Below are 13,691 nucleotides of genomic sequence, written 5' to 3' on the forward strand. Positions count from 1 at the left end.
GTTTCATTTGTCATATACAATGTGCTACACAATATATACCCATTTATGCAAATGCTTGGAGCACCAAGCCATAGTAGTCAAACAGGATACACCTACAAAGCAATATAAAACACATACAATAAACGCAGCTGAGTCTGTAATGTTTTTATTTTTGCTTTGGCTGGATAATGTGTTCAGTGACAATGCATCACTGGTGACGACATCCTACAGAAGTGTCAGTAAAGCCTGCTGGAAAACAAAAACCCCCTTGTACACGAAAGATAGTGGGTGTTTCCTTCTGTGTAATCACCTGACCCAAGTCTACAGTCTGGACTAGACAAAAATCAGCCCCAGCCTCACTTCTTTCTATTATAATGAGTATCATTGTTGGCAAAAACAAACAAACAAAAAGTATTTGACATTGGTTAACAGCAAATTATTTGATGATGCCAAAAAACTACCCCTTGGAAGACCCAACACTAGTATTATTGGTTAAACAAGCAGTTGAAGTATTTAACCACCAGCTAGCAGTGTAATGTTAAAAAGATTGCATGGTGTGGTTGTTTGTTAGAGCACAATTTTCCGATGTGGTCCTCAAAAAAAAATTAAACTTTATACTGATGTCTTTTTCTCAGTCCTGCTAGCCAATTTATACCACATGACACTGCAGACAGGAAATTTTATTACATGTTTGACCTTTTCCATCAAACATTTTTTTGTAATACAATGTTATCAGGGGGAAAAAAGAAGCAAAGGCACTTGGATGGTAATGTAAAACTTTGAACACTAATGTCTGCTAAACACAGTGCTCCAAGAAAATCTGACTTTCTGAAATCTGAAGTTTCAGCCTATAAAAAAAAACAAGCAGCAAAGTTCAAGGCAAGGTAAGCTTAAATGCTTTTGAAGAGTAAAAGTGCAGAGCAGAAGTTTTAACCCCAGTGCCCACAGGAAAGCAAGCAGGAGGCTTTTTCATTCTGTTCCTCCAAACGATCTTCTCTGTTTTTGAGTAGACTGGCAGACAGCCTGCATCTTAGCTTGTATTCCCATAGAGGTCTCTGTGTTTGTGTGTGTGTGTGTGTGTGTGTGTGTGTGTGTGTGTGTGTGTGTGTGTGTGTGTGTGTGTCTGTAAAATTACATCCGCATGACATGCATTCAGCTCCACTCCAAACAGCTCCATGACTCATTACCTCATAGGCAGAACAGCAACAAGTCCAGCCAACAGTCCAGAGTCTCTCATTAAACGTGTGTGTGTGTGTAAGTGTTTTTGTGGGGCCAAGTTTTTAAAAGAGGGAAAGAAAGAGAACATAAACTAGAGGTTGCACGAGTGGATATTATGGGGAGACAGAAAGAGAAGGACAAAAGAGCAACGACGGCAGATGATTACAGCTGACAGGAAATGAGGCACCAAATTACAATGTAGAACTGCCTTTTATTAACATAAAGTGGTCCTACAACTCACATTAACAGTGATGAGAATTGCCACAAAATAGTCAAGAACATCTGAGATTGATAAGATTCTTACAAAATGCTCATATAAGAAATTATTATTTAAAAATGCAGTCTTTTGAATAGCGCTGCCAGGTTGATGTTCACATTAAATTTGCATGTTTTTTTCAGTTCACACATCACTATAGACAACACACCGTTGTGCAGCAGTACTGCTACAATTATTCATTCATTCATTCATTCATGATTAAGTACCGCTATATTCCAGCCAGTGTTGATGTGGATCCTGAGCCTATTCCAGGAACATTGCGCAGGAATGCACCATACACAAATATCCACACATTTATCCACATTTAAGGGCAATTCACTTCAGTATGTTTGTGGGAGAGTAGAAGTAAAATGGGGAGGCTGGCAAAAAAAAAAACATTTGGACACAGGGAGAACATGAAACTCCGCACTGACTATAAAACAAATCAGAATCACTAGTAGTTTGTTAATGTTGGAAACACTGCAAGGGAACTATACACACATCGGCCACTATGAAAGGAATACCGATAGATCTGCACATTTATGTGGTTATGTAGCAGTGCAATGCAAAAAAAAAATCAAGAAAGTCAGTTACTGTTCATTTAAAACATCAAAATGAGAAAAACGTGTGAAACCTGCGACTTTAACTATTACATGGTTGTTGGTACCAGTTGGGATGGTGTGAGTATTTCAGAAACTGCGGATCTTCAGGAATTTTCACATAAAATAGTTTCTACCGTTTGCACAGAATTGTGTGGGGAAAAAACAAAACATCCTGGTATAGGGGGGTCTGCAGACTGATACACTATGTATATGAGAGAGACTAGATGAGAGTATGACTATTGTCAACAATCACAACCTAAACTTGCTCATGTTAGTTTTTGCATTGTATTGCTGCCACATGATTGACTGATTAGATAACTGCACGAATGCGCAAGTGTTGTTGCTTGCTTTGAGCAAAGTTGTCTTGGATTCAGTTACTATTGCAGTTAGCTTAAAAGTCAGCTTTCACAAACATTAGCCTAAGACTAACATGAAACATCGACATTCAAAATTTTTCTAAACGAATGCAGATTAAATCACTCCTGTCTCTTAATGCGTTGCATTTAAATGCATATTAAATTACACTAGAGTTAATGACAAAACTGGTGTTAACTACTTGCCTTTTCTCATCAAAACCACACAGAGAAGTTATTTCAAGTTGCTCTTTGCAGTGAAAGCAACATGCCTGTCACTATTCTCTTTCTAGTTTTCAGCCTTGTAGAGCATTAAAGCGTACACTGAATTTTATACGCATGACATTATGAGATTTTCCTTTCACTGTAGTCATTGTCAGTAATCGCTTCGTCCTGGTCAAGGTCAGGGTGGATCCACAGCCTATCCCAGGACCACTGGGACCAAAGCAGGAAAATACACCCCAGATAGGATGGCAGTTCATCTCAAGGCACCATGCATGTGCACATTCATACACACCCACACACAGCTGCAGGAAACCAACATGAGAACATGCAAAACTGCATACAGAATAACTTAAATATATCACATATATATTTATGGACTTATTTATTTTTTTACTTCTTGATATCTCCATTTTCATGCAATAGCTACCAGGCAGAGGAGGGTGAAAGCTGGCAACTTTTTCCTCACTGTGCACCCTGAGTTCTACACAACACTGTTGGACCTCCCTCAAATGACCTGCAACTGAAGGTGGGGTCTGGACTTGCAGTTAGAACTGAAACAACTGCTCATTAGTGCAAAGGTTAAAGAAGTACAAACTTCAAATCGCTCTGCTCAACATGTTTTTCAGCACATGGTACCAAACCAGGGTAGCAAATGGCACATACCAAACCTGCATTCAGGAAAGTATTCACTACACAACCATCCCCCAACCCTGTCGCATACATCCATACACAGATGTACTCAGCCACACACAGGAGTAAACAGATGCGCAGTCATGAACTGAGCTTCTACGTTTCTTAGAGGAAATGTCATGTTTATCATAATCACTGAAGTTGTGTATTTACACAGATATAGGTTATGTGCATTTTATATACATCGTCTTATTTTGTCATTCAGCATCCTGGTTAGCTTGACATTTCCACGTTGTCTAGAGCTCCAAATCAGCATGAATAGGTTTGAAGTACCCAAAAGGTCAGCAAATCAATACAAGTGAATATGTCAATGAGGAAGGGGAGGCTAAGGCGACATGCCAGAAATGATAGAATTAATGCTTAATGCTGCATCATAGAGCAATGTAAAACACTCAGGGGGAAAATGCAAGAAGTTCCCACTTCTGTTTTAAACTTGAAGGTGCCCTAGATTGTATAGCACTGAATGACAGGGGAGAAAGACTAATACCATCCCATCCCTCCTAACACCTTTCTTTGATTCTTTACTCTTGATGTTATGCTTTACTCTTGTGCCCCTCTGTAGCATGTCATTATTTTACAATTAAACAAACCTAATCAAACAAATTTCGACTGGTTGATCAATCAATCCTTTCATTCTTACCTGTGAAGTTGCTCCTGTGTCTTTGTGTACCGTGGTGTGGGGGATCCATTGAGCTGTCACTCTCTCTCCTCGCTCCTTCCATGCTGAAACAAAGCCAAGATTGGATTCTTTAACCCATGGAACGTTCGTGTTGAATGACGGATGCTTATCGTTTTACGACCTATCTAGCATGCCAAATTTGTAATAAATATATAATGATAAATAATAAAAAAACCCACTTCCAATTACTGTGTCTATACTGCATCTATAAAACATATTTGTTGCATACATTGGGATAACAGACTCACTGTATAACTCACTGACAGGAAGCACAGATTCATCTGTACTGCTCATTAAAATACTTAATTAACTTAGACTCTCATCAGCTCGGAAATGAAACGTAATGGTAGACAACGGGTCAAAAAATTGCTTTCCATTAATCATAGACAATTACGGGAAGTATGGAAATTATAAATCATTTTGTGATTGTCTTTCCACTTGTATGGGCTCGTGCAGTAAGCATGACAGCTGAGACCTAGAGATCCTAAGCCCAATATTCGGTATTCTTTACAAGCCTTTCTGAATATCAACAACTTGTGAAAAGTGTCAAAAAAAGGCAAGGGCTGTGCTCAGGTTACCGTGGTCGAAGGGATTTCTTCTTCTCTAGCTCTTTAGTCTGTCTTCCTATGACAGTCATATTTAATGTGCAACTCATACAGCCAAGAAAAACACATAAACAATCCACATCCCTGCCTGAGCTCAGACCTATCTGTCCGTAACAGCTATTCACTCAGGGCTGTCAGTGGCATAAATGTAGAAATATAAGATCATTACCTTTCTTGAAATAACCATTTACGGCCCGAGCTGATGAAATACCACACCGACTGAAATGATAGTGACGGAATTGTTCGAAAGAGCGAAGTGGGAATGTTTCTCAATATACATTTAATTTCTTTTCTCGTTTTTTCCCCCATCTTTTCTTCTGATCCTAAATTTCCTCTGTTGCATCTGTTTGTTTCAGCCTATAAAATGACTGTAACCTCTCATCCATATAGCATCGATAATACATTCGCAAATTCAATTCGGATTTATCTGCTTATAGCTTGTTCAGCAAAATACCTTGTCAAAACTGAACTGTTGCTTGGCAAACAGCATTCCACCGACTTCATCATCATAGTGTATGAGCTCTGCCAGAAAACCATTTACCAAACTTAATAGGTATAAAATAAGCATTTGCCATGAGCTACCACGTGACACTGTGCTACCCGACTACAGAAAAAAGTGAGAGGAAATTTAGGGAGAAATTTCAGAGAAGGCCAAAGCAGGATTGAGGGCAGCTGCTACTTAACAGAGAAAGAGTGAAAGACTGACCTTTCTCTGGCTGACACATCCATAACCCCCAGAGCATTTGATTGTGCACCAGATTCCATTGGCAGTCTCTGGAGGATTCTCACTTCTCTGGTCAAAATTTTCCATTACACATCTTAGGTAAGATTCTGTAAACTCTCTTCAACATAAAACATAAAAGTCGACTTTTTTCCCCGTTTTTACACTTTGTATTTATATGTATCTCCTGAATATTAATACCGCAATAACAAATGATTCAAGCTCCCTTGCGTTTACACCTGGCGTTCCAGTCATCTGCTACCCTCTATGGCAGCATTAAACTGGAAGAGATCTCCTTCAAAATGTGCATTTTAGACGGCAATTTACACAACAAGAAGCCGTGTTCGAAGCGACTGCAACTACCTTATGGTCCTTCGCTTTGAAAACAACTATGGGCCCTATTTTTGTAATCACAAGTGTAATTTGTCAGGTAATGATGGCAGTTGGCTATTTTTGCAAGATGCAAGTCAATGTTTTGTTTCTATTTTCACAGTTGTATATTAATGAGCTGCAATGACGTGGGCGAAGAGGCACGAAAGAGTGTGTGACATTCACAATCCAATGACTTTTCAAACAGATTTTGTTCCAAAAGTGTGTGTGTGTGTAAACGCTGTCTCTTCCAAAACCCCCTCTCTGAGCAGATGCAGGGATAAAATGGTGTTTTCCTGTCCTCATGCACGGCATTATAAATTTTTATCCCATTTCAACCCAGTTTTGTGGATGTTTATTATTTATGTCTTCCATAGAAAGAATGAAAGAATTTCTTCTAGAAAGAAATGGGCCATTTTACTCACTCTAACTAATATTAACCAACTAATTCAACATGCTTTAACCTAGCAAACAGCTTGCTAAATATGGATACTATGCATGACATACTATACTATAGTATTAGACAATTCACACTGAAAATCTTTAACAAGCATCTCTTTTGGTGTTTATGTGCTACAAACACACACAAGCATAAATTCAACAGAAAACCAGATAATAGCATTAAAATACATAAATACAAATACATGTCAAGTCCCAAACAATATTTCTGCATCAAATGCAAATGTATTTAATGCAATAGTCTGCAATATCTATACTTCTAGAATACCCAGTCCAATTAGTATTTTATACAAACTCAATCTTGTCACTAAAGTTTCTGCCACGTTTTTACTTCCTTGCTCTTCTTTCACTTCTTCTTTAGGTGCTTATTTTTACTGGATGACCAAAGATGGTTTCAATTGTTCAAAATGCAAAATGTCGATAGAAAACTAGAAAAAACACTTTGTTCTGTTCAAGGTCTCCTCCAATGTGACTGCTGCTAAGATGTCCTCCTACAAAGATAAGCTACAAGCATATGCATCTCAACTATGCATGCTTTCTTCTGTACATCTCAGTTCACCCCCCCTCCACCCCACTTCACCTTAGCTTCTCACCATTTCTTCTGTACTTCCTTATCCTGACTTTACTACTTTCTTTGATGAGATCTGCCAATCTTTCTCTCCTACCCCATTCCTATACCTTTTTCTACAGAAGCAACCCTGAGGCTTCTTTTGTCCAGTAATCCTTCCACCTGCCTGCTGAACCACATCTCTTCCAAAATGCTCCAGAACATCTGGCAAGACTTCATCACTCATACTGCAAACAACTCAATAACATCCAGTCGCTTATCCCACTGACTTCAAGACAGCAAGAGTTATATCCACCCCAAAATCTCCCCTCTAGACATCTGAGAAATCAACAACTACTGACATGCAACACATTTCACCTATCTTTATACAATCAGTGAACATGCAGTATACAGTACAGCCAGACGTTCCTATTTCTTACCCAGAACAACCTCCAAGATCTTTACCAGTTTGGCTATGAATTGGCACAATTCATATAAATGGCCCTGGTGGCTGTTACTGCGAAACTTCCTCCTGAACCAAACTGTCATCGATCCTCATTCTCATTGACCTTTCAGCAGCCTTTGAGGTGAGCAATCATAAGACTCCCCTGCCCATCCTCATGAGTCTTGGAATTAGAGAAAGTTCATGGCAGTGGTCTGCTTCTGACCTGCAAGAATTATATCGGAGAATAGAGTGAAACCACATCTGCTCTATGCCGATTCTCCAACAGTTCATTGCAGGGTCCTCTTCTGCTCTCCCTCTTTACCCATCCTTTCTATCAGATAATACCTTGAAATAGTTTTTTGAACACAACACATTCCATGCTTTCCTCTTCAAGACATGTATGTGCCTGCACACATCTTATCATGTCTAGTGGATATTTAGTCATGGATGGCAACTTATCATTTGAATTTAAACTCCAGCAAAATTCTTGATTCTCACTGGAGATTTTTTTGGAATCTGAAAGGTACAGTCTTGACAAACTGCTACTACTTAATTTTCCTACTACTACTTCCTACTTAGTCATGCAGGATCCTCCTTTAAATCATCAGAAGGAGTTCTCTCCACCAAGGCTAATCAAATGCTATTTTAGTCCCTTTTCATTTGACAATTGGACTACTTCAAATCTTCACCTGAGTGCCGTGAAACCTTTTCAACTGATCCAAAATGCTCCTGCATTGCTTGTTTTGAATCTCTCTACCTCTCTTCACCTACATTCACCCATTGATGGGTTCCCTGCACTGACTTCCTGTAGCTGCTACCTCAGCTTTATTCCAGTAAGGCTTGCCTACAAAGTCAGAAATGGACCCCCGCTTAACTGAAGGCACGTATCAAAACCCATTTTGCACCACAGGAAGGATAGACATGACTCACCATCCTTCAAGATACAAAGCAGGCATACATCAAGACTTTTCTCAACACTGAAATCCAGGTGGTGGAATAAAACTTACCGGGATGTCTGATAAGCTGAGTCGTTGGATGTCTTGAAATGAAGACCTCATCACTAAGCATATAAATGAGCACTTAAAAAACACTAACTTGAAGTGTTATTGTTGCTTGTTATACTAATTCCACTCTAAACAGGTTTTTCACTTGATAGCACTATTAGATCCAGGATTATTTGTACTAGCGTGAGGATATGTTTTTGATACAGAAATAAAAAAATCAACTCATTAAGATCTGGCAAATGGAGTTAATGTAATTGCAAAGAAAAAATTATAGCACTTTCCCTCACTGTCTCTTTGTCTCTTTTTTTCCTCTCACGATTTAGAAATTAAATAAATTAGCTCACATTATTCACTTGTTCTAAACATCTTTTGGACCAAGATGAGGGCAAAGGCAAGCTCAAGCTGTATTACAATATAATTATAACAAGCTGAAATATTTTTTATTATTATTTTGTTTTTAATACAGAAGTTCTTGGTCAAACTGACTAGTGAACTAGTGTCAGCTTTTGTCTAAATAAAAAAAAAATTGTATCAGTAAACACAAATGAACCCACACTGAATTTTAGAAGAAGACAAAATGAAATGATTCAAAAAATATATAAATTCATAACGCTCTAGTGAAAGCTCATTACATGCATAAAGCAAGTGCACAGTTATGATTACCTATTGATCAAAAGCACCGACTTCATTACATAGCAATGAGATAAATAGACATGGCTATTCCAAGACTCCACTGCTTGCTAGAACCCTTTGACATTACTTTGATATCAAGTAGAGAGGACAGAAAGAGAAAGAAGCACAAGAAGAGAGAGAGAGAGAGAGAGAGAGAGAGAAGGCAATACATGCTCTTGTCTTAGCAGTTAATCATCATCAGCTTTTTAAACACTTCCTTTTTAACATCCTCTATGAGGTGGCTGAACAAAAGCAAAGCTGTCTGCAAAACAATTGCCTTGCACTTCTGTTGCTTAGTCCAAACAGTTTACCATGCAATATGCAATCTTTTATGTGCCAAATGACATGAAAACTAAAAAACAAAGAAAATACAATACGAAAACAATTTCAAAGCTGTGTCACAGAATAAGGGAACATGTCATGTAGCATGGAATTGATGCTGCCCTAATGCTGTATTAAATCCTGCACCAATTTGTGAGCTCTGTGGCCTGAGAGAATGCCCTGCATTAGGTATCAGGAGTGGATGGCCTAAATAAGATTTGATGCAAGATGGCCTGAATATAACTTGGTGTAAGAAGTGAAGTTTGGTGTAAAAAAAAAAAAAAAAAAAAGGCCTAAATCAGAACTAGTCCTGAATAGGTTTTGGTGGGAGATGAGGTTTTGTTTGAGACAATGGCCTAAATAAGATTTGGATTTCTAAACAAAATTATAACCTCAATAAAGTTTAGTGTCAATGGTTGACATAAATGATGTTTGGTGTGACGGTGAAACAAATTAGGTTTGCTGTGATTGGTTAACATAAATCAAGTTTGGTGTCAGTGTGTGAAATCGATTTGGTTTGGTGTCAGTGGGCGGCATAAATGAGGTTTTGTGTTAGTGATTGATATGAATGAGGTTTGGGGTGAGTGAGTGACACAAATGGGGTTTGGTGTGATTGTTTGGCATACATGAGGTTTGATGTGATTGGATGATAGAAATGAGGTTTGGTGTAAGTGGTGGCACAAATGAGGTTTGATGTGATTGGTTAACATAAATCAAGTTTGTGTGATTGGGTGAAATCAATTAGGTCTGGTGTCGGTGGGTGACAAATTAGTTTTGGTGTCAGTGGGTGACATAAATGAGGTTTTGTGTGTGTGAGTGATATGAATGAGGTTTGGGGTGAGTGGGTGACAAATAGGGTTTGGTGTGATTGGGTAATATAAATGAGGTTTGGTGTAAGTGGTGGCACAAATGAGGTTTGGTGTGATATAAATGAGGTTTGGTGTTAGTGGTTGCACAAATGGGGTTTGGTGTGATTGGGTGATATAAATGAGGTTTGAGGTGAGTGGGTGACACAAATGAGGTTTGGTGTGATTGGGTGATATAAATGAGGTTTGGTATAAGTGGTGACAAATAGGGTTTGGTGTGATTGGGTGATATAAATGAGGTTTGAGGTGAGTGGGTGACACAAATGGGGTTTGGTGTGATTGGGTGATATAAATGAGGTTTGGTGTTAGTGGTTGCACAAATGGGGTTTGGTGTGATTGGGTGATATAAATGGGGTTTGGTGTGATTGGGTGATATAAATGGGGTTTGGTGTGATTGGGTGATATAAATGGGGTTTGGTGTGATTGGGTGATATAAATGAGGTTTGGTGTGATTGGGTGATATAAATGAGGTTTGGTGTAAGTGGTGGCACAAATGAGGTTTGGTGTGATTGGGTGATATAAATGAGGTTTGGTGTGATTGGGTGATATAAATGAGGTTTGGTGTGATTGGGTGATATAAATGAGGTTTGGTGATTGGGTGATATAAATGAGGTTTGGTGTGATTGGGTGATATAAATGAGGTTTGGTGTAAGTGGTGGCACAAATTAGGTTTGGTGTGATTGGGTGAAACGAATGAGGTTATGTGAAGATTAGTGTGATATAATTTGGAGTGAGAGACAGGTTTGAGATCTGTGAGTTCTGTTTGCATTAATGATAATTGATATGAGGTTATTGCCTGAATGAGTTTGATGTAAGAGGATGGACTGAACTGAATTTGGATGACAGGAATGAGGTACGGTGAGACGGTATGAATTCAGGGTGGCCTGAATTAGGTTTAGTGTGAGTGGTTGGACTGAATTTGGTTTGTTGCGAGAGAGTGGACTGAACTGGGTTTGGTGTAAAAGGACAGTCTGAATGAGGTTTGGTGTGATATAATAGTGATATGTTGAGGTTTGGTAAAAAAAAAAAAAAAAAAGATAAATTGCATGAAATTGTTTAATGAAGATTAAGTGAATGAGGCCATTTCTTTTACTAGGTCTACCTTAACAGTTCACATTGCTTTTGTTCCTTTAGAAAATAACCCAGTCTATTTTTTCTCTATCTCCAGCATTAAGCTCTGCCTTTTTTTTGTCTCTGTTACTTTTTTTCACGATTTCATTCTATCACTTCCTTCAGCATTATTTGGAAAGATGCTGGTACACCCGTAATCTAGTCCGCCTAATTCGGTTTTCACTTTCAACTGTCAGCTCTGAACAAAAAGCAGAACACTGCAGTCTGCGCAGCCAAAAGTACTAAGGAAGAAGAAATACATGAACATTTATTAAAACAGTTCTTCCTTAGGAGAAATGCTACAAGTGAGTATGTGAATGTTTATAATAAATACACCACATGTAGGTTCTGTAATGAAAAGGATTTGAACACAGTGTAAAATCATCGAACCTGAAAGCTGGATTTTGTGTCAAATATTCATAAAAGTGGGCACTCGTATTGTGATTGCTCTCACATGACACATCTAATATCTATCGTCTGAAAGGGGTTTATGTAGTCATTATCTTGAGGGAAAAGTGCCATAGGCCAGCAGCTAATGGAACATTAAAATGGAACATCGAGAAATTAGGGGCTTTTCAGACGTACTGATGAAACAATCCCCCCCAAAGTCATCAATCTTGTTTCTCATCGCATAGACATTAGGCATATCAATGAGTAGTGGCAACATAGCTGACTGGAGCACCAGACGGCTCGATGGGAAGACCGCTGAAAAGTGACTATTTATTCAGTTTAGATCTGCATTGCTATGCAAATGATTCTAATAAAAAAGTCATGAACCTGAGCTATTAATAAATCTATTTATTATCTATATAAATGTATTTCGCAGCCAATAAGAAATTGAAAGGAAGTAAAAAACAGCTCACTCTGAAACATATCGGTAATGCCTTTCGAGCTCTTACTTTAAGCATGTCACATACTTGTGTCTGTATAAGGGCACTTGTTCTATTTTGAAATTCCTCTTGCTCCAGAATAGCAAAGTATGCATACAGAAAGTGGTGAGCTCTGTAGGCCTCACTGAATGAGTCAGAGCAATATACCGCTAAAACTCCGACTGCATAGCAATCCTATGAACAAGATCTTGAGCAAAAAGAACGATTCATTCTAAAAGGTGCAGCACACCATTGTCACCCTTTTGATAAACATCATGCTTGTGATCTCTGGCTTATCTCAGCATGGGAGAAGAAAAAGCTTCAGATGCCTTGAGCAGTAATCGCTGCGTTACATGTAAAGCCATTTTCCACGAAGCATTTAGGAATTATGCTAACTGAATGCATAGTAAATACAATCTTATGGAGGAGTGGTCCACATGCATGACAAATAACAGGAGATTGAGTGCAGAGTCCCAGGTTAAATCTTAGGGAATTGTAGTTTATGTACAGTGATGAATATGTCGAACGGAAGGCAAACTTATATCATAGAATGGACAGGACGAGTGAGAATCAGAGTCCAGGTTTTTGAAGTTGAACGCTATCACCGTAGACAAAGTGTAGTGACAGGAAATCCTATAAAGAACAGTATAATGTCTGGCTTTATATAGTTCTCTTATAAATATGGAAAACTATTAAACTTAAAATAAATCTACCGACTTGTCAAACACAAAAAGTCAAACAATGGCCACTGCTTACTATACATCAAATAGTTTCTGAGTACTGGTATCAGGCATGATGTTGGATGCAGGATTTTAAGTTTGAAACCCCCTGAATGTTTTTATATCTATTCCAAATGTTTATTCATGGGTGGTGAACATAACACACATGCAGAATGTCGAATAACATAGTCATTGCACTATAATCATATTCACAAAAGGTCAAAAAATCATCACTACGATCCCCTAGTGTTTCTTAGTTTGTTTAATCACATTTAAAACGCCGCTAACTCAACAGGGGACATGTCCTTTTTTCTGTTTCAATTTGAACGCTACCAGACAGAGAGCTACCCCTGGGCATGGGTATATTAAGGTGAAAAGGTCTATGAACAAAAAAATATCTGGCTCTGGCTCTACAAGTTAGGATTTTAGTTTTCCCCCCGATTACTAATGATATTATTTTTAGTTAAACTGTTAGGAGGATATTTTATGTCCTATGCCTAACATTATTAACCCTACTAAGATTGTCCCATAAATAAGTAAATGAGCAATTCTGAATAGAACCATCACTTTTGCTATTGTCTGGCAGCCACCCAAAATGCAGAAATGGCACACACATCAGTCTTGCTGTACAGATCGTGCTTTCATTCAAATGACCACATTTCCTCATTCCCCTAAAATGTATTGTAACTTTTAGAAATTTCAGTCTCCAAATGGATTTCAGATATTTCACAGTCTTTAAGTGTTGCTTAACAAAAGGGGTCATGCACGTGAAAACACGATGCAGTGATGAAGCAATGTTGCAAACATTTATTAGAATTTGAAGAACTTGCTTGTAAAGAACAGGCCCAGTTATTAAAACAGAGGATGGCAAAATCAGGTCAACCTAAACACTGAGTTCTGATATTGTTATCAGTATCAAAAAATATTGATATCATTATCAGTATCAAAAAATAGTGATACGACATCTGACCACATCAGGAAA

General features: G+C 38.3%; 1 protein-coding gene across 1 annotated transcript in view; it reads right to left on the reverse strand.

Moving 5' to 3' along the window:
- Nucleotides 1-13,691, reverse strand: part of adam19a (ADAM metallopeptidase domain 19a) — an 82,441-nt gene that overhangs the window by 66,362 nt on the left and 2,388 nt on the right. The window contains 1 exon segment of the mRNA XM_046851635.1: nt 3,964-4,046. Within this exon segment, the coding sequence (XP_046707591.1) occupies nt 3,964-4,046 (83 nt within the window).

Source organism: Silurus meridionalis, chromosome 6 (assembly GCF_014805685.1).
Source record: "Silurus meridionalis isolate SWU-2019-XX chromosome 6, ASM1480568v1, whole genome shotgun sequence".
In the NCBI taxonomy this organism is placed as follows: domain Eukaryota; kingdom Metazoa; phylum Chordata; class Actinopteri; order Siluriformes; family Siluridae; genus Silurus; species Silurus meridionalis.